Below are 25,165 nucleotides of genomic sequence, written 5' to 3'. Positions count from 1 at the left end.
TTGTTGGCATTTTTACCCTAGCTTTTGCATTTTTTCTAACATAATATAATATAATATAAAACCAGGGCTGTTTTATTTAAATTAATTACATGTACAAATTAATGGGAATTACCAAAACCAATATAGGCTGAAAAGCCAAGTCAATTAGTTCACCTGGGAATCAAACCTATGACCTTGGCATTCTCAGCATGAAGCTCTACAGTTTGAGCTACAGGAATGCCTAGATGTTTGGAAAAGTCTAATATAAATATACTATAGAAATATATTTTGGAATTTACTTACAAGTGTGCTTTAACTTATTGCATATTATACAAAACAAATATTAAATTGACAATAATGCACAGTGCTATATATGTCATTTCACCATCGTCGCTTGGTGGCGGTTGGCTATATGGATGAGAAAGTAATGACCAGAGTCTTCTTCCGTATGGCATGAAACAAGCCAGCTCCTGACAGACCAATCCATGTCGTGATATTATCTGGCAAGTCTTCCACGAATTCTGAAACCTTCCACTAAACCGGTCACGATGCTGCCTTTAATGGAATCGAATGATTGTCGCATTACCATAACCAAAATAGCGCAACTTGCGGGATTTAATGTGATTCAGCAATTCGCTTTTTGTTCTAGCCAATTTGTATACCTGCTCAATTGTTTCAATATTGTCCATGGAATTTGTAACAACTTTCTAATGCACTTGTTTTCAAAAGCCTCTTGTGCCTTTCTTCCTCTTTCTTCAATGTCCACACTTCACAACCGTATGTTGCAACTGGCCAAACCAGGATTTTCATCAAACGCAGTTTGGTGATAGTGCTGACTGATTTGTTCTTCCAAATTTCCGTAAGCTTTAGCATCACCAGCTATTTATACCAGGGTGTAAATAGTCACTTTGTTTTTTAGTTTTTTTTCACCACCTCTACTTACCTTGCTGTCACAATTGGCCATCAGTAAGTGGTCTGTGGGTCTGAGGAGTTTGCAAGCAAAAGCAATATTGATAGCCGTCTCTTGTTTGTCCCCTGTGAGTACCCATACTTTAATCCCAGCTTCCTGCAGAGCCTCAATGGTCTCAGGCACCTCCTCTTGAAGGCGGTCTACTATACCAGTTGCCCCTGGAAACCAAGAAAGAATTAGGTTAGGACAACCAACACACAATATAATTTCAGGGCAATTTAATTTTTGTCTTCATTGTCTTAATGTCTCACCCAATAATGTGAGATTAGTTTCCAGTCTCTCCGCAGATTCAAGCAAAAGCTCTTCTCTGTTTTCAATGCTGGTTTCTGCATACTCATGTCTCTTCAACCAGGCTTTGTATTCCTGCTCTTCCATCACCTGTCAATCATATGCCAACAATTTTCTTCAAGACTCAACCTCCATGCACAGGCATCTTGATGCAATCTATTGTCAGGTTACATTTGATGTGCTGTATGCAAATAGAAGATAATGAGTGTTGCAAATAAGGGAAATGAAAGTGAAAGACATACTTTTTTAGCAACACAGAGAGTGCGCAGTCCCTCTCTTGCATACTGGTCCAGGTGTTTCTGCGTTCGTTCAATTACTTCCCTTGAGAAACCATCTTCAGCTGCACCCACATGCACACATAGTCAAAACAAATACTTGAGTATACACTCAACACTGGTGTGACAATATCGCATCCAAATTTCTGAAAAGTAGGACTACACAAAATGACAATATGGACTAGTGCATTTTTAATCCTCAACAGTCTGTGATTACAATAAATACTGAAAGAGCAACACTCTGTTCAGTCTGTAATCTACTAAACATACTCCAAACACTTGGGAGGGATCATGAATTCACATTTTTTAAAGGTCTTAATTAACTGATGTTTGCTTGAGAGCCACGTCTTAAGAACGCTGTCATGCGCGAGACACTGCAAAAGTCGAGAGATGTGAGCTTAACGATCGAAAACATCCATCTAGCGAATGTTTACATAGAAAAACAGTGGAAAAGCAGTGAAGAGGAATGCAATAATGCCTGTGTGAATGGACCCTTAGAGAGGTTTGATCTTTTGTACACTTTTGGGCCAACAGAAATTGGCCTTTTAAGCCTTTATACAGTATGTAAGCAGAAGCAATATAAGATGTTAAAGATCATCATATTGTTGAACTAACCTTAATAAAACATACATGACCTGCTTTGGTAAAGCAAAGACATCACCACACATACCTTCTTCAGCCAGCTCCATAATGACGTTATCAGCTCCTTTAGTGTAAACCACCACGTCTCCAGTGAGGGGATGGCGCACCACCACAGACATCCTCTTGCGGGCAGAATGAAATGGCAGTACGTGTAGCAGAGGGATGGACAGTGGCCCTGTGCCTGGAACAGCCACGAGGACTTGCTCTGGGGACCGGCCCAGCAGAGTACACCCATAAGCCTTTGCTGCTTGCACCAATGCCGCCTCATCCGGGCTCTCTGCCTCGTACAGCAACGCTTCCGCCTCATCCTCATCATCACTCTCAATCTCATCAGCAGAGTTATCTTTAGCCTTCTGTATGTCGTCCACATCCTCGCCCCACGCCCCACTGGGCAACAGCGCAGGAGTGACAGGGGTGGATGGAGTGCTTGAAGGGATGCCAGAAGGTGTGATGGGAGACTGTAGCGTTTTGATGGCTGTTTGAGGGTTGCTGTTAGGGAAGTAGGAAGCCGAACGACCCCGGGCGAAGAGTTTCTTGGTTAGGCTGGGAGGACTGTCCGTGTTTTGACTTGGTGAATAGGGAAAGCGGGGTAGACTTAGCTTCTGAAACATGGCCTTCATCTCCTCTAGAGAGCGCAGGGGTGTGCGAACCACAGGCATCTGAACCTGATATTACATGAACAGATTCAAAAACACGCAAAGAAATGCACATTTAAGAAGTATAATTATTTGCAAGCCACAAGCAGGCACTGAATATCAATTTATGTAATATTTTGGCTAATTTGATTATGCTTTCAGCAATTAAAAATTAGTGTAGAATTTTTAGCACAGTTTGAACCATGTTTGAGGTTAATTTAGTTTTGACAGTGGCCTACAAATTGACTGGCTTACTGGGAAAAGGCCCGGGCCTAAATCCATCACTAAGGCCAGTCTGTTCCTGCATCCATTTAAAACGGGCACAGATTAAGATTAAGATTAAGATCTTAGAAAATCATTGTTTACCCTGCTCTAATGGTTACAACATACTTCATATGAATAAAATTTTTATTACAAAAAAATTCTACCTAGCTGATTTTCTTATGGGCTGGACAAATTTTTAAGGTGCGGTCACATTTACAGCTGTTTAGCGACTTTTCAAAGGCGAAATCCTGCCATTTCAATAGGAATCCATGTGATCTGGAATTTTGTGTGAAGGTGAACAATTTTCCCCAACTAGATTTTGGGTTCAAGTTGGTCATGCTTTCTGCATGAGTTTCAGACAATCAGTTAATTAGTAAAGACTTGGATCATACCACGTGTCTTGGCTGAGTGGGTGAGGAAACTACTACGGTGTTGCAGACAGTGAGGGCGAGAAAGAAGTCTAGGATGTGAGAGATTTCAGCAGCTTCTTGTTGGAGAGGGGAACGCATGGGGGATGACAGTGTGCTCAGCTTCACATGAAGCTGAGGGTCTGGAACAACAGCACATTCCTAGAGAAAAAAATATTTATGATTTATTTACTTATGACAATAAATACTTGAAGTGTGTGTAACAGTGTGTTACTGTGAAATGAAAATATGACTAATATAGGGAGTAAAGAAATAAAGTAATCAAGACAAGGAAAAGTAAGATAAGATAAGTCTCTCACTATGGTGCTGCTGAAGGCTCCGGGAGTGTGTCTGCGGAGCGTGTCGTGGACTGAGTGCGTGTCAGACTCTGCAGTGAGGGTATTGAGGGACACTGAACTCCGGTTGCAGCTGAGCGATTTACAGCTCAGAGACTTCTTGCTAGCGCGTGACCTCAGGGTTAGAGAGTGATCTGCATCGCCATAGCCCTGCGCCTCATACTGTTCCAGAGAAATCGCTGAGGAGAAAAAAACAAACATGATCAAGACCATGACGATAGCTACATATTTTCATGCATAAACACCCATTTATACTTTTGATAAAATGTGTGTGTGTATATACATACATACATACATACATACATACATACATACATACATACATACATACATATATATATATATATATATATATATATATATACATACACACATACATATATATATAGTTGTCTTAGTGTAGTTGTCTTACAAATCTAATTAGCTGTTGCGCTAATTTTTTAAAATTTAATTATGTTAATATACACAATGTACAATATAATATAATTTAACCTACAGGACAGACAACTGTTATGACCACGGATGAAGATCAAAGGGCAACATTTCAGAACAACGGAATAACTAGAGTCTGTAGGTGTGGAAAGGTCTGCAAAGGCGATAGGGGTCTGAAGATACACCAGAGTAGGATGGGCTGTTTAAGACACAGTAGTGTGCAAAGCACAGGGCAACCTGATGAGACGGAGGAGAGGCAGGGTCAGGTGTCCGACCATAGCACCCAGAATCTCCAGGCACACAACGAAGGCGTCAGCATTCCCTCAAGTACCAACAATGTATCAGACGACCAGCAAAATCAAGAGAGGCAAGCCAGGCAGGAAACAGGTCAGCAAGTTCGGGCCATTGAGGAAGAGGAAAAGAGGATAAAGCTAGTGCTGTGGCCAACAGCAGCAGCCAGGAAAGACTGGGAGTCTTTCGACAGGGAAATAGACCTGGAGTCTGTCCTCGCTGGTGACATTGGGAGGAAGATGAAGGCAATGTCCACTATCATCTGGAACATGGGAGCAGAGCGCTTTGGGATGGAGCAGAGACAGACCAAAGGCCCGCAGCATGCTGGAGAGAACAGGCGCTCAAGGGAAACTGAAAAAGGCGACTTGAGAAGACTGAAGAAGATTTGTCGGCAGGCTCCTGAAGACGAAAAAACCTGCCCTTAAAGAGATGCGAGATAACGTGAGGGAGCGCATAAAGACCTTGCGCCGAGCGGAGTGCCAGCGAAGGGATAGAAGGAGGCGGGAAAAGGAGAGGGTCAAGTTCACAAAAAACACATAAATATAAACAAAAATAAATATCTTAACATTAATCAATTTATGAATATCTTAAGTTAGCATGTTAAGTTTGACAGCCTAAAAAAAAACATTTAGTAAAATCATCACATCAAAAATAAGCAAGTCAATCGATTTAAAACTTTAATTGAAATTTTTTATCCTTATAAACAGCATACCCAAAGAATCAATCAGGCGTATTTGAAGGCTGTTTTGAAGTAAACTGACCGTTCTCATGGTGAGGGTACTCGGTTCCTGCCACAGTGCAGCGGCGGAACAGCATGCGGTTCTCTGTGAGGGTTCCCGTCTTGTCAGAGAACAGGTACTGGATCTGTCCAAGATCTTCTGTGATGTTCAACGCTCTGCACTGCACTCCTGTGTCCAGTACTGGGTTATACAGATTTAAATCATTCTGAATAAAATATATCTGTCCCAGCTTCACAATCTCTATCGACACATAGAGGGAGATGGGAATCAGCACCTACAACACACAAAAAAGAAAGAAGAGGAGGACAGCAATGTCAGATACATAGACAAGTAAGATTGGTTATATGCTTACTGAAGTATTTAACTGAAAGCCTGATTCATGAACTGTAAAGGATAGGCCTGATATACTATAATATCATTGTACATGTAAAAATTTTAAAGGTTAAAAACTTTTTTATAAAGAAAAGACAAAAAATAAGGCAACAGAATACGGAATTTATGCAAACCAGATATTAACCTGCATCAAACTATCATAACATTTGACATACTCAAATTTCCTGACGATTTAGCTAAAGCATTACCATTAGATAATAATTGGATTAGATATGACATGCATGTGTCCGCTCACTGTCACTCACCTGCAGAACAATGATCATAGTCCAAAACAAGTAAAAGGCAGCGAGCGCAGGGTGCGTGTCATCAGGAATCATGAAAATAGTATTCTGTAGTCCACTCAACCAAACACCATGACCTATATATCACAATCATATTTTTACTAAACCCACAAAAATAACACGCATGATTAAAGTCTCATTTTGTTACAGACTGTAATTTTTTATTTGTCATTGAATCATTCACTCAAGAGATTAGTTCTCTCAAAAACGCTCATTCATTCAGTCATGAAACAAGTGAAGTCTTTATGAATGAATCATTCAATCACTCAAAAAAAAAAAAAAAAATGAATTCAAATTATTATTATTTTTTATTTTAAATAGACTGCTGTAATTAAAATTTTGCTGAATCTCTAATAAATTACATTAAAATGTAATATTGTTTAGCTGCCTAATCAGAATCGTAGGTGAATCATGATCTCTATTTTAAACAAAACTATCAAGGAGACGTTTTAGTCAACCTCGAGCGAGTACAAATGTGTACCAGATGTCATTTGTGCCAACTACCATTAGAATTTTAAATGTTGAGAAGATATAAATATGAGTAGGGGTGGATATGTATGCATAGATTGTATATGTACATATGGGAATGTTATTGTTTTAATTGTTTTATAGTTTTTATGTATATTGTTATGTTGTGTTGGTGTACCTGTGTGTGGTGTATAGTGAAGCCAAAGACAAATTTCCACTTGAGGACAATAAAGGAACTAAACTTAACTAAATCATAATTTTCAATTCATCTAGAATCGTGCAGCTCTACCTAGTACTTAATAGTTTAAATGCTGACACAAATACTCCAATGACCATAATACTGACCTACAGCAGAGATAAGGCACATAAGTAGCAGTAGTGCGACACTCCAGAGGACGTCCATGTTGAGTCTGCGCTCCAGTTTACTTCGTTTGTAGCGTGGCCCACTGTTATTCTGCATCGCTTTTGTCTCGTGACCTGCATACAATCACACACAAGCTCTTTATCTTTCTACAATCTCATCATATCTTTTAATGTGAAGCTCTTTATCTTTCTACAATCTCATCATATCTTTTGATGTGAAAGTGACCTGCATAGACTACAATGCCAATCACAGTCTCCGTGTTCCTCACAGTGCAGCTCCTCAGGAGCAGGTTTTCACTATGGAGTCCAACCCGTCCTTTACCAGGATGCTCCCTGTGAACATACAAAAATTAAAAAAAATCTTTAAAATGCCTTGTTTATCATTTACAGAAGCAGTTTACTGCTTACTCACATGAAGCCTCTGAACCGTCTCAGGTCATTGTTGGGATTTTCACACTCAATGCGACTGCTGTAGTTTTCTGGAATAAATTCAGATCCCTAAAGGAAGATCACATTCACACATTTTTTAAACACATTATTCAAAGAGGTTTTTATGCCAAACAATTTAATACATTTAATTTTCTTTTAAGAATTTCAGCATTTCAGAGACTTTTTTCTTTGCAATGATGGTTACACCCTACTTTATGCCCCACAAAAACATTAAGAAATTCAGAGAACATTAGATGATGTGATTTAAAGTAATTGTCTACAGTAGAGGCCAAAAGTGATGTCCAGAGGCTATATTTGTTTTTAAAAACCCTAAAAGTTCTATTAAACCATCAAAATTTGAGAGAAATACTTTAAATATATATTTTTAAATATTTAAAAAATGAATAACAAAACAAATTATTTGGCAAAAAAAAGGGCAAACTAAAGCCACAGGTTTTATTTTACTATGCAAAAAAAGAATGTATAGAAAAACAAAAAGCTCACAGGAGAAGCATACACTGACTACAACATAATCAGTTATTCATATTTCATTGATTCTCTCTTGTTTTTCCATGTGTTCATAATTTCTTTGTATGACAGCCTGGCCAAAAATTATGTCCACACAACTTGGCATGTTTCATTGTGTTATCAAAAATAAAATAATTGACTCCAAGCACGACTACGCAACATGCTTATAAAATTATACTATTTTAATAACATTTGGACAAAGGGTGAAGATTTTGAAGAAGGCCGGACATCTCTTTAGGCCACTTTTGTATATATGAAATGCATTTTCTTTCCTTTAAAAAGCTATATAGATTTCAGTACAAAAACAGTTACCTTTATACATTGTTTTTGCAATGTGGAATTAATCTATTTTCTGTGAATTGCGAGATTTCCGTTTTATTAGCCGCTATAGGTAAATAACTAGAAGAATAACAAATTGCAGTAAACAGTAAAACTATTTGTGCTACAAACCAGTGTTTATAATTATGACAATACATTAAAATAATATGGAAAGAAATACCAGTTTGCAATATCAAGCAGCATAACAAGCTGTTTTGTACAGCTAAAAATGACTGGAAGCGGATTGCTCGGGAAGACACACACATTCAATTTACATGGCCGAGTCCGCTCTTACATTAAAGATAGGGTGGAAAAATACAGCAAAACATATTTTACCTCATATATTTATGGAGAACTAACAAAAACAATGGTGATGAAGATAACAATGAAATGCATAGGCACACACCTGTTGTGGCAGGTCACGGACCACCTGCCTCTGTTTGAGGTTGGTTTCTCCATCCAGGTTGGCAGTCTCGATGTGACACACTCCATTAGAGTCAGATGAGTGCAACAGCACCATGTCAGCAGGAATGATCTCATTACAGCAGAGACGGACCAGATCACCAACACACACCTCCGCCCACCGGCGTTCAACATACCGCAGATGCTTCCTTCAATACAAACACACAATTGAAATGCTTTATTTGGATTCACTATTAATATTAGATAAACACATCAGAAGACACAAATGAAGAAAGGCACTTTTCTAGAATAATTGAAACAGAGCGGTAATTCACTAATTGTTTTGCTTTTCTCAACACTCATTTTCAAACATGCAGTTCAAACACCAGTTTTGGTGAAATAATATCTTAAATATTATGCATACGATTAAAGTGATTAAGTGATAAAAATCAGTCTACTTTAACAGTCGGATGACAATGGAATCTCATTGGGGGGTTTTTTCAGAGCAGACTATCAATCTTCCCTGGCTGATGCTATTAATACAGAATTAAAGACAGACAATCGTAACTACATGTTACATTTTTTACATTTTGTTAAACATTTGGATTGGAATGGATTGGTATCAAAACATAAGATGTGGAATATTGATTGTTTTGTGCATGGCTGTACAAAATTGTTATATATATTTTACTGTAATAAAAAGTTAATAAACTTTAAGTTATTATCCCATAATACACCTCAGCACACCGATCAGGACCCTGGTGCAAAGCAACGGGGTCACGTATGATCCTGAAGGGGTTTATTTTGTGATAATGATTGGCTGACTGTAGATTACTGTACATACAGTACTCTGCTTATTTAAAATGTTGAAATTATTTCATCTCTCTATAAATTACAGAAACGTCTGTCTGTCTGTGTGTGTGTGTGTGTGTGTGTCTGTCTGTCTGTCTGTGTGTCTGTTAACCACATATCTCTCGAACCGTTAGTCCGATGGATTTCAAACTTGACAGGTGACTCGCTACGGTCACGAGTAAGTGCAGTGCCAAGTTTGACGTTGTTTGGATGAGAAATGCTAAAGATATCGTTAAATATATCATTTTTATAAGGTTGTGGTTTAAAAATAAACATTCTGACACTAGAGAGTTGTATCGGTCAAAGAAGCCCCAAGAAGGTTGTGGTTTAAAAATAAACATTCTGACAATCTGTCAGCTACACTGTTTACTTCTGAATATTATAGTTTGGTTCCAAAACGTGATAAATCCATTTTGATTAATTGGAGTAAAAATGTGTTTTCTTTACCAAGAAACCAACAATTACTAAAAACACACACAAAAACTGATTTTGCACGGGCACTTTGCACTGCTCCCTGAATCAACACGCTTATTCATTTGTGGATGTTGGATGTTAACTGAATCTATATGTCAGCTATGCTGTTTCTGAATATTATATTTCATTCTGGTGCGCTTAATGTTATTGCTACTGTGTAATAGTAGCCTATGCTATTCACCAACTAAACATATCCTATTCAATGCGTTCACAGTCTCTTTCACGGGCATCATTTGTTGATTTCAAACTTGACAGGTGTCTCGCTACGGTCACGAGTAAGTGCAGTGCCAAGTTTGACGTTGTTTGGATGAGAAATGATAAAGATATCGTTAAATATATCATTTTTATAAGGTTGTGGTTTAAAAATAAACATTCTGACACTAGAGAGTTGTATCGGTCAAAGAAGCCCCAAGAAGGTTGTGGTTTAAAAATAAACATTCTGACAATCTGTCAGCTACACTGTTTACTTCTGAATATTATAGTTTGGATCCAAAACGTGATAAATCCATTTTGATTAATTTGAGTAAAAATGTGTTTTCTTTACCAAGAAACCAACAATTACTAAAAACACACACAAAAACTGATTTTGCACGGGCATTTTGCACTGCTCCCTGAATCGACACGCTTATTCATTTGTGGATGTTAACTGAATCTGTAAGTCAGCTATGCTGTTTACTTCTGAATATTATATTTCATTCTGGTGCGCTTAACGTTATCGCTACTGTGTAATAGTAGCCTATGCTATTCACCAACTAAACATATCCTATTCAATGCGTTTACAGTCTCTTTCACGGGCATCATTTGTAGTGGCCTATACACAAACTGTTTACTCAAGCGCAGCGTTTTCTCAGAGTTCACTGTGTGCTTTCTACCATGCACAAAAAAAAAATGTCACTGAACTTTTGCTGTGTAATTGTAACAATGAGCACTCAAACACACCAAACCAACAATTACTAAAAACACACACAAAAACTGATTTTGCACGGGCATTTTTTGCACTAGTTATACAAAATAAGCAAGAAAGACAATAAACTATTAAAGTTATGTAGGAAATTGGCTTCCAGAAATAACAAACGCATATATACAGTTTAGTGCTTATTAAACAAAAATATTAGACAGCAGAATCACTGCAGAATACAGTATTCCAGAAAGACCTGTAAAATGTGTTAATATTAGTTAAAACAGTCCTCTCAATATTGATGGCCCTGAAAACCATTCTTGCTGGTGGTATTATTGACTATCTGCAGAACCATTGTGAAACAAACCTACAACAAAAAGTATTTAATATATACCTGCAGAGTGACAAAAACATACATGCTGTACAGTATATGCATTTCCAATGATGCTTTGTTTCTGTACACTGATGTGCCATATGATTTAAGCACAAAGCATATTCAACATTACTGTTTTATTCCTACTAAAATAAACACACCAGCCTCAATGCCATAGTAATCAAGTAAGCCCTGCGCTTCATTGTCACCCACAGTAACAGCTCCAGAACAGAAAAACAAATATGACCTCCTGTGGCAAGACGATCACATGGGAACCTTTTTACACTGAGCAGCATTAACAGCTTAGCTAGAACCAAATGTCAGATAACACAACGCTTTGGTACAATATTTATCGGGACATTAGTGCAAGAAGGCAAAATATAAACACTAAAGTCAGCTGTCTGTGAACGGCAACTGTGTACAGGATCAACATGACTACACAGTATAATAGAGTATATTATATATATAGTATTAACCCTTAATTAAAATACATTCTGAAATGCAGAATATCAAAGCTTAAAATAAACCTTTAATCAAGAGATATTAATTTAAATTTATAAAATAAAACAGATCAATAATAACTATACTTGAAGCTAACCATTAACTAAGAGCTGCACTAATAAAAAAATGACGTATGTGGGTTATAGCACAGGACACAGGTTGGAAATAAACATGTAACTGCAATTTGCAGCAGATTAGAAGACACATTGTAGCTGTGACACTTTAACATGCAAATTCAAATGGCTGTATTTGAAGAAACCAAAGTTTGTTGCATTTTACAGTGACTGAGGGTATTAAGCCAAACCTCCGAACTGTTTGAAGAACAAGCCAGTGTCAGGATCAAGAAACTGTCTAAAGTAAAATATCTGGGTCAAGTCACCTCACAGCTAGATTAAATAATACCTTACTACATGGCAAACATGCTGTTGAAGAACAAAAAAGCATATATATATATATTGAATACATATGCGCTATGCCATGATCCACTGATAGCAGATATCAGCCACCTAACCAAATAGGTTAAAGTACAAACTGACGTACTTTACGGTTATAGATTTTGTGTATTAGGTGTATATTTTCAATTTTGACATTCAGAATGTTTCATGCTTTTACCTGTCATACACATCACATAAGCAGTTATTGACCTTTCGGTCAGACTTCTTCCGCCGTTGGTCCTCCCAAAGGTCTTTAACAGCAGTTATGGACATCACGAAGACAATAGGAATGATGGAGATCTCTGGCTGGAACGCGTTTACAATAGGCACAAAGTTCAATGCAGCCAAGATGATGAAGTATACATTGGCAAAACGATGAAGTTGCTCGAAAAGATTCTTGGGGATGAAGGACAGGAAGGTGTACTTAGTCGTCCGGACCTTATTCCTGCAGTACGACTGCTGTAATTCCTTTACCTCTTCATTTTCAGTCCAACTTGGCATGACAAGCCTTCTGTTTTTGGTCAGATCTTTTGCCATGACACCTTGATCTAGGTCTAACGACTGAATCATGGCAGCTTGACTCCTCTGCTCCGGGAAGACAGTCTGTAAGAATGGTCCAGCCAATTCAGGAAGTTTCTCTATCCCCAGCATGTCCAACAGGTCTCACCATCAACTAGTTTAATTCATGTTTATGATTCTGTCCATTAAAGATCATCATGTGCAAGATCTGACATCTAAGAAGTGAGAAGTGCCCTTCAAAACCTTTGTCTCAACAGTAGTGTGTGGTTCAGAAACCTGTAATGATCTATAACATATAGCCCGGGCCGCTCCTTCTCCAGGAAACACTCCCAGGCATCATAAACAAACTAGACGTAGAGCTTTTTATGACTCTGAGGCAGTTTTCAGACCGAAAAACCGAGGGCTGGTAAATAAGCAACACGTTTGCAGTGTGACGTTTATCTCGGACAGAGAACACAAGCTACACTATCTATCACCCTGAGCCCTGGACTTTTGAAGCCTAGATGTTTATTATTATTACTATAAAACTTAATAAGGACTGCATACAATTACAACCATTGCTTTATTAAGGCTATTTTAATTGCATGTTGTAGATACTGTATGTGAGATATTTATTTTTAGTATTTTATAGTGGCCATAGTCAAACAAAGAGAGAAGGAAAGCAGGGTGTCCTGTGTCAGATGTGTTATAAGAAATGAGCACTGGCTTAAGAAGTGGGAGGGGCATAACTGTGAAATTACAGACTTTCACAACTACATTAAGTTTAACATCAAGACACTAGAGATCATTAAAATATCTCTTTAAGGAAATACTGAAGCATTGTTATAGAAAAATACCCTTTATCAGCTAATTTCTTTACATAGATGACTGAGGAAGGACAAGGAACAAAGGAGAATCAATAATTCTAACGGGTAAAGTCCTTGAGAGCATAGAGGGAAGTTTTGCACAATATGGGAATTATGCAATGTCATTTCTTGGAAATAAGCTCCTCATCTCAGAGGCACAGTGTTTGAATAGTGAATCTGTGTGTCAACACTTCTTAATGAGAATAGTGGGGAGTTCCACGTTTATGGAAAAAAAGCCATTTTTACTACCTATTACAACAATTTAAAGGCTGTGACACCAAGTGGACAGTCAGTTGTCTGCCAATGTCAAGCCAACATTGCCATCTTTTCAGCCAATTGAGCATGTTGACTCGGCATCAGAGCTGTCGATGAGAGGGATCACTCTGATTGGCTGTTTTGCTTAGCAAACCAGAAAACCGAATATGACGAAAGCAAGCCAATGACAAGGTCAAGAGGGCACACACAGGCCCTGTCCCAAATGGCACATTTCATATGCACTTACAGTCTTGTGGACTTACAATGGCCGCCACGTGCGCGTGTCCGTTAAGTCCATGAGACCGTAGGGTAACCCGTTTCTCATTTTAGGTTTCAGAAGGATGCTCGCGAGCGCCCCCTTTGCGGTCTATATGCGCCCTCAGATGCGCACTTCTTCCCGACAGTCAAAGCGGCGTTATGTCAAGAAAGTGCAGACTCGTAGGAAGACCGCAAGTGCTTAGGGTGCCATTTGGGACAGTATTTTCTCAATGTATATTCACAGTCCTAGCACTTCCAGTTTCCCTTTTTGAATGATGAATACAGACTACTGCTGTTTCAATGTGCTGTAAGTGCCACCTGCTGTACATGCTAGCTGGCCGCTGGCTGTAGTCTTTGTGGTGTGTTTTGGCACAGAGACAGGCACTGTGAGCAGACACCACGATTGGTTTTCGTCACCGCAGTTTTTTAGCAGTAAAGCTAAACTTAGTTATAGTTTAATTGATTTCTAACATTGGGATCCTTCTGAAGGATATGCAGAGAGACCGATGCTACACAGTGCGATGTAACAGTTCTGAAGATTTTCTACACCTTTTTACTCTTACTAGCTTCCTGATTTGTCTTGTATTACCTGACCATTACTTGGGTTAGGTTTCTAAAAACTGGATAGACTGCACTGATGTGTACATATAGTCAAATGTTATTAGTTTTTGTTACGTCCCAGGACGTATGCATTTGTGTTTTATAATGTGTAAGTGTCATTCATTGATTTATTGAGAGTGTGTGCTGCCAATGGACCCAACGGCCTGCTGGGAGTTGTAGTTTTGTTGTATGTTTTGTGAAATTTCTTGTGCTCCTCCCTGTCCTAATCTAGGTGATGGGACCTACCAGCTGTTCCTCATCAATGGCAAGAGGATCTAGTATTTAAGCAGAGCCGGAGAGAGAGACTGGGAGAGATTTCTTCTCCCAAGAGCCTGAGACTGTTGGTGTTACCAGACTCGGAGTGTTGCTCTTGTTGGTGTATGTTAAGCTTAAATGTGTTGTTATGGCTGTAGTGGCAGCTTTGATGTGTTAAGCTTAAACCAAGGTCAGCTTAAATGTCTTGTGGCTGTAGTGTACAGCTTTGAATTGCTTGCCCATTATTGAGTGTTGGAGCAGTAGGGAGTGGGTGCCATTTTCTTTTATTCTCATTTTCTCCTGTTTTTGTTAGTTAGGAAGTAAGGTAAGAGTTCTGTTGTTTATTTGTATTTATTGTTGTAGATTAATTAGATTTCCTTCTAGGTAGTGATCTTTTGTTTGTTGTTTTGGCTTTACCCGCTCCTGAAGGAAAAGCTTTATTTCTTTTCTTTCTTTTGGAGTTGTATGTTTAGGATTCTTTCATTGTATTTATGTAATCACTTGTTTCTTGTAAATTAATGTATTGTAAATTTTACTTTGTGTATTGTGTGCTGGGACACAGATCTGTTAACTTTAGCTTTAAAAGGTTACTTCCCTTTTTCCCCTAGAAAATACCAATAGGGAACGTAACATTTCTCTTATCAAAAAAAATGAAAGATTTCAGAACGAGCCATTTTTACAGATCGGCTTCAGTCTTTAATGCTGGTGAAGAAAATTTGAGCTGAAAGTTAAGTGTTTTCACAGTACAATGAATTTCTTTATCTCAAAAGATGAAGGAAAAATGTGTTCCTCATGATATGATCCCTTTAATACGCCACTGTCACAAGATGCAGAACAACATACACACACACATACATATACAGTACCAGTCAAAAGTTTGGAAACATTACTATTTTTAATGTTTTTGAAAGAAGTCTCTTATGCCAGTCTTTGGTGTCTTATGATCCTTCAGAAATCATTCTAATATGCTGATTTATGATCAATGTTGGAAACAGTTGTGCTGCTTAATATTTTTTTTATAACCTGAGATACTTTTTTCAGGATTATTTGATGAATAAAAAGTTAAAAAGAACTGTATTTATTTAGAATAGAAATCTTTTGTAACAAGATACACTACCGTTCAAAAGTTTGGGAACAATAACTATTTTTTTTTAAAGAAATTAGTACTTTAATTCAACAAGGATGCGTTAAATTGATAAAAGGTGATGGTAATGATTTATATTGTTAGATATGTTTTTATTTTGAATAAATGCTGTTTTTATGAATAAATGCTGTTAACGTTTTACTCATCAATGAATCCTGAAAAAAGTATTCCAAAAAAATATATTAAACAGCACAACTGTTTCCATCATTGAAAATAACTGAGTATCAAATCATCATATTAGAATGATTTCTGAAGGATCATAAGACACCAAAGACTGGAGTACTTGCTGATGAAAATTCAGCTTTGCATCACAAAAATAAATTACATTTTAAAGTATATTAAAAAAAGAGAACCATTATTTTAAATTGTAATAATATTTCATAATATTACTGTTTTTTTTTTTTGTTTTTTTTTAACTGCAGGCTTGATGAGCATAAGAGACTTCTTTCAAAAACATTAAAAATAGTAATGTTTCCAAACTTTTGACTGGTACTATATATATATATATAGTTTTTTCACATTGAAGCTCATTCCCAACATTGTTATTCTTAACTAAAACTGAAATTAAATGCATTTTATCATGCATTTTATCTAAAAATACATTTACATTTAGCAATCGTAGTAACTAATCTTACAGTCGTGTTAACTAAGAGCTTGTAATGGATTAAAGGACATTAAATGTAAAATGTAAGAGCCGGGGCCTGATGTATAGCCTAAACATTGCGTATGCACAAAATGGGCATAGAAATGAGCATTTTCCACGCACATTTCGAGATTTATAAAAACTAAATCATTTTGATAAACACATTTACATTAAATACTCTCATTTATGGAGTTAAGCACTGAAATGATTATCCAGAAGTTACAATAAATAGGAATATTTGTAGTGGATGCGGTGCTTTGAACACATTTCCTGTGGCATGCTATGTTTTAATGTTTTAACTACAACGAGGTTAGCTTTTTGATAATTCTGCTTTAAATTGTGTTCTAAATAGCAGACCTCATGTTTTGAGAATGATGCACACTTACTCCGTCTAATATATTAAAAGTATTTTAGCATCATGCTTTTACCTATTTTCACAATATAACGTTTAACACATTTTAAAATAATTGTACTTGCGTATATTTTCTAAAGATACGTTTTAGATTCTGTTTATTTTTTTAAAGTGTATTTATTTGCACTTTACTTAAAAATATATTTTAGGTATATTTTTAACTGTGTGCTGAAAATTATCATTGTAACAATGCATTGAAAGTATACTTTCAAAATACATTATAGTATACAATAGTATATTGTACAAAGTATAGCTAAGTAATATTTGTTTATTAACGTGCATTTGTTACTGAAGACAAAGTGTGCAATTTGTAGTATTTGGAATAAGCAAAAGGTATTACTGAGCATATACTTTTTACTCAAATATAATACACTTGGTATATTGCTTGCATATTTCGAAGACACTCATAATGAATTTGTAATGTACTTGTAACACGAATAAAGTACACTTTAATATCAATAATCAAGCATGTAATTAGTCCCTACACAGGCATATACTTAAAGTATACTAAGTATATTTGAAGTTGTTCCAATTTAGCACACAAAAGTACACTAAATACACTTAAAGTTATGCTTTACAACAATTTAATACTAAAAGTAAAATATACGTAGTACAAAATTAGTTGTTCCAAAATAGCACACTTCAAGTTAACTAATCATTAACACACTTGAAGTATACTGAATTTGTCTGACTGTAAGTATGCTTGGCATTTTTTTTTTCACCAGGAAAAACTCACAAAAAAAAAAAACACATACCAGAAACACTGACAACACCAGATAAACAGGATCGAACACATACTGACCCGCTGTAGACATGTGTCAGTGTGTTGTTTATTTTCTTGTCGTATCGGTAACGTCTGTAATCCTCCATGGCATCTTTGAAGGCAATGACGGTGAGCACCACGGCTAGGGGAATCATGGTAATCTCCTTCTGAAATGCTTCCACCACTGGGACCCAATTCAGCAACACCAGGAACAGGAAGTACAGATTTGCCGATCTATTGCAAGAACCCAAATGTGTCAGTAACAAACAAAAACTTCTAAATACAAACACACCAACCATTAAATCATTTAGACATAATATTTTCAGCTCACCTGTGAAACTGCTGGAACAGATTCATGGGTATGAAACTGATGAGTGTATACTTGGTTGTCCGGATGCTGTTGTCTTGAAAGCCCTTGGAGAAGCTGTGGTACTCCGCATGTTGTGGGCCACGTTGTGATACCACCACTCTTCTCTTTCCACTGAGCCGCTGAACCAGAGGGTCTTGAGCGTCCAGACTGCTCTTAGGTGGAAGTGATGAAGGAGGAGAGTACCAGCCCCTCCTGTCTGTGGATATCAGCTGCATACATCTGTGTCGAACCCAGTGGAGCCGCTCCATGAGGACGACAGCAAGACAAAATGGTGAGGTCCCTGTCTGCACTACACACAGCCCTCGCCCTGAACACACATAAACACACACATACAATTGCTATAAATCCATAGAGTATAGTCCTACTCCTTGCAATCTGCCATTTCTTCTCTTTTTGAAAGCATAAAACCTGTTGAACAGGCTTAAGTTTGCTAAAAGGCAGAAGTTCTGCCTGTAGTTAATGCCATTTTCAAGTTAACCACACACTTCCCTACAGCATGGAAAGAGGAAGGAGTGTTTGATTTGTTTCAAATGAAGCAGCTCACACAGGCCAAGATACAAGAGGTTTCATTTTTCTGAAGGTCTTTGGTGGACATGTTGCAAGAATAACATGACCTGAAACGAGGAAGCAGAAAAATGACACCCTAAAACGACTATATAAACACACACAGTGTGCAGATAATAGGTGGCCATGGATATGTTTCATTTAACTAGTTATGTGAAATGTTGGAAACAAACAATTGTAAACAAGCATTAGATGAGGACTTTATCTAGCTTAACTAACCTAGAACTAGCATATTCTATCCTCTACCCAACATTCAACATGTTTGACTAGGCTAACCACATCATTCTATACCAATTCCGAAATAGTATCTTCTAAGGCAAGGCAAGCTTATTTATATAGCACATTTCATACACTATGGTAATTCAAAGTGCTTAACACAGAAGGAATTAAAATAATCACAAAATAAAAGCAAGGAAAATTAAAACAGTTATAAAAGCAATTGAAAGAAATAAAAAAGATGATACAGTTAGGCTATAAAAGGAATTAAAAGAGTAAAAAGATGATACATAGATAAACTTCTCATCTGGTAAACCATCGGTGTATCATATTTTTCACAGCTGCTTGTTTTACTGTGAGATTTTCCCCCATTGTACTCTGTCTGTGGTGTTCTTTCGGCACGCCTAAGAAATCTATCAGTCGTCTCCAATAGACCCAGATAGAAAGAGCTCTAGGAAAGGAAATGGTCTAATCCTCCAAAGATTTGTTTGGAGGCTCTAGGACTGACTCCAGTCCGCACCCCACAGAACAGATTTGGTCCCCAACCTCGAGTTTTACATTAAACTCACTACTCTACCACAGACTCAGATATATGAAAATTAATGCAGAAGCTATGACAGAACCTTTAAAAAACTTTTGCCAAATCAAAATGATAATTAATAGATTTTATTTGTCAAATCTCGAAACCTGGAAAGTCTGACATTTGAAGTAATAACCAGAAAACCTTTTTTTTTGGCTTGCATATTTGTTTTATGTTTTGTATCATATTCGATACATCATGCTTTTATGTCTCATATAGTATGATATAATTAGAATATGGAGCTTATACTTGAGGAGAAAAAAAACACCTCAGTTTTATTCAAGGGCACAAACTTTGCAAAAATATGCAATTTGGTGCAGTTGTTATTTATATGACCTAAAAATTAGATTACATTTGGATAGCTTGTAATGTAAATTAGTGAGGTTTTATTACACATAAAATGTAAATTGCACATAAATATTAGTTATCACTCTATTCTATATCTTCCAATAATGTGTTCTAAAGTTCTGTAGTTTTAACTGTGGGGGGCAAAACATATTAATGCAGTGCAATACAATGATGATTGACTTGTACAAATAAGCATTGCTCAGAGGCCTGTTGTGTCATATATGATACTCACATTTTAAAGTTTTTTTTCTAAAAATGAATACATAAATAAATGATGAATGGATAAACCAAAGTTGTTTCAGTCCAGTAAATATTCATCTTGCAATATAACTATTGAAAGTTATTCTTACATTTACTTCAGGACTTAGAAATTCATGCATCAAATGTAATACTGAATGTTTTATGGATAAACAAAAATTCTCAAATAAACTGAGAAACTGGCAAAAAACACTTTAGGAAGCTCACATAGGCCTCTGAGATCATTTGCTTACACATTTATTACCCAAGTATTTCTCAGGCTAGGTTCACATTTGACATTCTGTATCTATACAGACTATCTATGGACACATCTATATACACATATGGATCCATTTAGAACTATACATCTATAGCTAGACACATAGCCTACCCTATTGACTTAAAAAAACTATCGGACATTTTCAACATTACTGCAGAGGGAAAAAAATATATGTCATTGAAAACTAAATAGCCATATTGTCACATGATATGGGGTAGCCTAAGTTGTCACAATCAAACTTGGCATTAAACAGACTATTGTACGCTTTTCTGTAAAATTTAAACAGTTAAAAAATTGTTTAAACAAAACATTACATTGTTTTGAGTTGACCAACAACTGTTGTAACTTAATTACACAACCTGAATCATGTGCTACTTTTAAGACGAGAAAAGATTGTGATGAAAACATGGTGATGCTTCAAATTTTGCCTTTAAAAAAAAGAAAAGCTTCATTTTACACATCCGGAAACACATCCGCAGACACATATAAAGCAGGTACAATAAATGTGTATGTGACCTCGAGTGAGTAAGTACAGGTCAAAAGGAGTGTAAAATCATAAAATGCTTATGTCGGCGGCATTATGGCCCAAGATGTAACTGTTACTTTCTTAAAGGACCCAACACATATTCCAGATAACAAAGCCTTAAACTTACCGTCGAGTCACGGACTGCCCACATTTCAGAGTAAGTAAAATCCTGTACAAATCATGCACAAATCATGCATCAGAGCACATTAAATAGAGTAATCTACTGAATCGGAGAACTGCAACAGCCCGCCTTGCGCGCGAGAACCCTGCGTGCTGCCGTGTTCATGGTCACCCACACAGTCACCACTACAACACCCACAAGTTTCTCTCCGGTGTTAGTATTATTATTGCAAGTAATTATCATGCTTTGGCAATCTAAACAATTTTTTAAATTTTTTTTAAACTTAAAATCGTAGTAATCGTTGATTACCAGCATTTTCAAAAGGGATTTTGAGTGAAATATTACATCTAACGTTAAGTTTTTTTTTTTTCCTTTTAAGACATATGAAAAGTTTGTCTGTACAAAACCTGTTCTTTTGCTTGGCGAAAAATAGTCCGAATAAGTTTAATTAATTCATTTAAATAAATGTGAATCTAATTTCAAATCGAAATCTAGTAAATGCACATTCTCTGGTAAATGTACTTTTAACATGAACTTTTAATTTGAAATTTTGTGAGCGAATAGTTCCGGGTTCGTTCAAGTTGACATTAATGTATAAATGTGACAACAGTGAAATAGTTTGTTGGACTTTAACACGTAAATTTTAAGTAGCATGTCAAATGTTTCATTAATAAACCCCAGAGTACAAACGACATCCTTGAAGGCACTGACGCGACAGCCGACAGAATATGAAGTCACGTGACATTTCGGTCAGCTGACATCTTTGACGCTGAGGAAGACGACTGACAGCATAATGATAAAATTGCTCGACAAATTATCATCTGAAGAATGTCCTAAAGTAAGTATATAATGCTATTTATGAAGTTATATAAATGCACAGATAGTTGTATTGATTCTGTTTCGACACCAGTAGCACACCATCAGCTTGAGATCAGCCGGGTCAGTGCTTGGTATAGTTTTTGGCTTGTGAATTGTTTTGTTTGTTTACTTTTTTAAAAACAGTTGGGATCACATATTTTTACAAAAATGATTATGCTATCTGTTGTTTAAAAATGCGTCATTCTAGATGAAACTCCTTATACAGTAATCTTTGTTTTGAATTTGAACCCTGAAAACTTCAATTCCTCATTTCTTTTGTAAGCTCATGCACAGGGTGGTGGATGGGGTGTGCGGGCGGAGTGGCCCGAGGCAAACAGATTACGGTGATCGGTGGAGTCTGACAGAATGGGTGGAGTTAATGAACACTCTCTCTTCTCTCATCCGCTTTGCTGTAGGAAGGGGCTGCTCAGATCAAGAGGTTAGTAGAGGAGAATCTGAATAGACATATGAACGTGTCTAACTGTGTACAGAATCATATAAATGTTCAAATAGATTTATTGGTTGACTAAACATCTGATTCATTATGTGCACGTCTGAAGATCCAGGAACTGCTGAGTGATTTGGACACAGCACGGGCTGAGGCTGTTGTCCAGTGTGTGCGGTCCAGGTTTGATGAGATCAGACATGCTCTGGTGGAGAGAACTAATGCCATCTCTAGCACACAGCTACAGGACTTTAACTGGCAGTTAAAGGTGCACCAAGCACATACACGTGTGCATTAATCATAGTGATAAGAAAATCTATTGATTTTTCCATTTGCTAATATTGCTTTCTTGCTTCCTCCCCCCTCTCCTTCCTAGCTGGCATTATCCAGTGATAAGCTGTCAGCTTTAAACACTCCTCTGCTCAATCTCAGTCTGGACCTGAAAGAGAATGGACTTCAGAGATCTGTGAATATAGAAATGAACAAAGAGGAGCTGCAAACTCTCATCAGTTCACTAGAGGCTGCTAATAAGGTAATGCTTAAGGTTAAGGTAATGGACTTTTAAAGTGCCCCTATTTATAATTTTGTTTCGGAGTCTCCTAAAATAAGTTTACACTTATATACTTTATTGCAGCATCACCTCTTTTATCACAGTGTCTGAAACGGTTAGATAAAGGATTTGGTCTCTTTAAACCCCTCCTTTCCGAGAGCCTACTCTGCTCTTATATCTGCATTTCAGGAGGCTTCCTCAGCACTTGTAAACACAGAGATAGAACGGTTATCATAGTGTTGGTTTTACCGCATCAATTCAAGCCCAAGTCTTCATCTTTCGGAAGTGCATACAAAGTGGATTTAAATTCGCAGTGCAGAAAAGAGCGTCTTCTCGACATGTCGACAACATGAACCAAAATCTTCCAGGCCTCAACTAAAACTAGTGTTTAAGGGCGAGTCAAAGTAGATGGTGTTCAGGGGCAGCCAAAAAATCTGCAAACCTTGAGGTTTGCGCAGCAAGGCCGGAATTACATACTCATGACTCGTTTCAGGCAGTTCAGAATCGGCTCTTTCTTTTGGGAGACAATAACCCCATTTATCGTTCACTTTGATCTTTGAAACTTTGCAGAACTTCTACATTCAAAACAGCTAAATAACACTACATGAAATGCAACATCCAAAAAATTATAAAAGGGGCACTTTATTATACAGTAGTGGCACCAACTGACTTTGTGTCTTATTTTAGGTGGTGCTGCAGTTGAAATGAAGATACATACCAACCAGTACATTTCCTTATAAAGATGATTCTGTGCCATCTGCTGTCAAAGAGAGGATTTCTGATGTCTTTATTATGAGACAATGCCTGCATGCGGGCAAACAGGAACCTTATGGACAGAACCGGGAATCTCTCAGTCTCTCTACCTATGAAGTGAGCTCAACAGACTGAATATTATTGTTCAAGCTACATCATTATGGACTAGAGTTGACTTGAAGTTGCGTGATTAATGGTGCTAGGATAGTTTTGAAGCTGAGGATTTTACACGATGAAAAGCTAAACGGATGCCAGGATCTTGTTCAATTCTCCATGAAATGCAAATTAATTTTGGTTTCACACCCCAAGGGATGCCTTTCTAAATAAAGCAATTAAAAACATTAATGCCACCACATGAGTTGAGAGTTGTTCCTTTTTTGTCAACGCGAGTCAACATAATAAGTAATAGGCAGATAAAATGATAAAAGGCAGAAACCCCCCAGACATGGTTTGTGAGAACAATTAACCCTTTTTAATCCAATCCACAGTTAAATCAGTGTCCATCATGATTCGTAGACTTCCCAGTTCACAAAAGAACACCTATGTCCTGTGTTAATGCAACAACAATGCAATAATCAGCTCTTCACATTTTGCTTAGTGGGATATTTTATTTGAATTCATTCAAAATGTCTACGATTTAAAATAAAGTACAACTGTGGTTGCTAAGCTTAAATACAAACATACACTCAAAAACAATCATCTTATCAGTCTCAATCAGTGACAATGCATTCTCCTTCAACACACTCCGCATCTGCACAAGATTGCACGGCCAATAGCATGAGTGCAATTACAGAAATCATACAGGGATAATAGGATACTGTTTAAAACACTTTTTTTTGGCATTTGCCGTTGTGTGAGTGATATATGGCCTATCAGACCCCTAAGTTAAATATGTTTACACTTCTATGTGTTTTACGTGTTCGTGTCTTCATGCTGATTCTGGCTGGAGCGTGTGTGAGCTTTGTTTTTATTCTGCCACTCTTGAGATCTCTTTGATTAGCTTTAAATGAGAATCTTTAATGGAGTTAATTCACTCCTGGACTGAGCTGTCTATGTCCCAGTCAGATTGACACTAAAAAGAGTGTTGCAATGCAAGCAATTTATTTACATGGCATATATATATTCATATATTTATAATATTACATGGAATATTAATGCAGGGCATTGGAAAAGCCCTTGAAAGTACCTTTCATTTTGATTATGTGTGGTACCCTTGAGTAATCTTTGTTCTATAGAAAAGTGGAAATCCATTCAGAAAATTTCAACCCAGCTACTGAATGGTAAACCCTGTAAAATGTTTTTATTTTTTGTTTTTTTTTAAAGGCACAAGTTCAGCCATAAAGAGGAAAAATCTAATTTGTTATTAAGTCCTATCTGACATTTTGGTGAGCTTGGATAATATATAACCCGCAGTGAATATGTTTAAAGCTAAATAGACATTTGAAAGGTAAATACAGTTAAGTCACTTACTATATAAATAGTTAGAACTACATCCCTAACAATGGCTATATCTAAAGTCATAGCTACATTTCGATTGCAATAGTGTTAGGAGTGCCGAGTCAAATATTGAACAATAGGAACTAACATAATTAAGCTCTATATAATTTTTAACCTCTTGCTAATGAATCAA

At 37.0% G+C, this 25,165-nt stretch overlaps 2 protein-coding genes across 4 annotated transcripts in view; one reads left to right on the top strand and one right to left on the bottom strand.

The window, feature by feature from the left end:
• atp10d (ATPase phospholipid transporting 10D) overlaps nucleotides 1–21,118 on the bottom strand; it is a 30,188-nt gene extending 9,070 nt beyond the window's left edge. The window contains exons 1-15 of one of the 2 annotated variants that reach the window (XM_079855264.1): nucleotides 20,936–21,118; nucleotides 18,019–18,364; nucleotides 17,727–17,921; nucleotides 8,466–8,670; nucleotides 7,197–7,282; nucleotides 7,011–7,117; nucleotides 6,767–6,898; nucleotides 5,918–6,030; nucleotides 5,301–5,553; nucleotides 3,781–3,995; nucleotides 3,446–3,622; nucleotides 2,183–2,819; nucleotides 1,480–1,577; nucleotides 1,201–1,327; nucleotides 923–1,107 (exon numbers count right to left, since the gene is read on the bottom strand). In XM_079855264.1, coding sequence (XP_079711390.1) covers nucleotides 923–1,107; nucleotides 1,201–1,327; nucleotides 1,480–1,577; nucleotides 2,183–2,819; nucleotides 3,446–3,622; nucleotides 3,781–3,995; nucleotides 5,301–5,553; nucleotides 5,918–6,030; nucleotides 6,767–6,898; nucleotides 7,011–7,117; nucleotides 7,197–7,282; nucleotides 8,466–8,670; nucleotides 17,727–17,921; nucleotides 18,019–18,305 — 2,817 coding nt within the window. In that variant the 5' untranslated portion in view covers nucleotides 18,306–18,364; nucleotides 20,936–21,118. The remainder of the gene's footprint in view (nucleotides 1–922; nucleotides 1,108–1,200; nucleotides 1,328–1,479; nucleotides 1,578–2,182; nucleotides 2,820–3,445; nucleotides 3,623–3,780; nucleotides 3,996–5,300; nucleotides 5,554–5,917; nucleotides 6,031–6,766; nucleotides 6,899–7,010; nucleotides 7,118–7,196; nucleotides 7,283–8,465; nucleotides 8,671–17,726; nucleotides 17,922–18,018; nucleotides 18,365–20,935) is intronic. The other variant, XM_079855265.1, reaches the window with a different exon arrangement.
• commd8 (COMM domain containing 8) lies at nucleotides 20,754–23,892 on the top strand. Of its 2 annotated transcripts, XM_079855268.1 has the most exons (6): nucleotides 20,754–20,965; nucleotides 21,611–21,767; nucleotides 22,071–22,226; nucleotides 22,348–22,500; nucleotides 22,609–22,764; nucleotides 23,470–23,892. In XM_079855268.1, the coding sequence occupies exons 2-6, from the start codon at nucleotides 21,723–21,725 to the stop codon at nucleotides 23,488–23,490; spliced, it is 531 nt and encodes a 176-aa protein (XP_079711394.1). In that variant the 5' UTR covers nucleotides 20,754–20,965; nucleotides 21,611–21,722; the 3' UTR covers nucleotides 23,491–23,892. The 2 variants fall into 2 exon arrangements, with proteins under 2 accessions (XP_079711394.1, XP_079711393.1); XM_079855267.1 differs by lacking the exon at nucleotides 20,754–20,965 and having other exon boundaries at nucleotides 21,482–21,767.
• The last annotated feature ends 1,273 nt before the right edge of the window (nucleotides 23,893–25,165 follow it).

Source organism: Squalius cephalus, assembly GCF_949319135.1.
Source record: "Squalius cephalus genome assembly, chromosome: 21".
NCBI classification, from domain to species: Eukaryota; Metazoa; Chordata; class Actinopteri; order Cypriniformes; family Leuciscidae; genus Squalius; species Squalius cephalus.
The sequence above is the reverse complement of the archived record's forward strand: the minus strand, read 5'-3'. Positions and strand labels throughout refer to the sequence as shown.

Bases quoted from the DNA above. Each gene is read 5' to 3' on its own strand.
- commd8 (XM_079855268.1), top strand. From the start codon at position 21,723: ATGATAAAATTGCTCGACAAATTATCATCTGAAGAATGTCCTAAA. The intron at 21,768-22,070 runs GTAAGTATATAA...TTCTTTTGTAAG, and splicing joins CATCTGAAGAATGTCCTAAA to CTCATGCACAGGGTGGTGGA. The intron at 22,765-23,469 runs GTAATGCTTAAG...GTCTTATTTTAG, and splicing joins CACTAGAGGCTGCTAATAAG to GTGGTGCTGCAGTTGAAATG.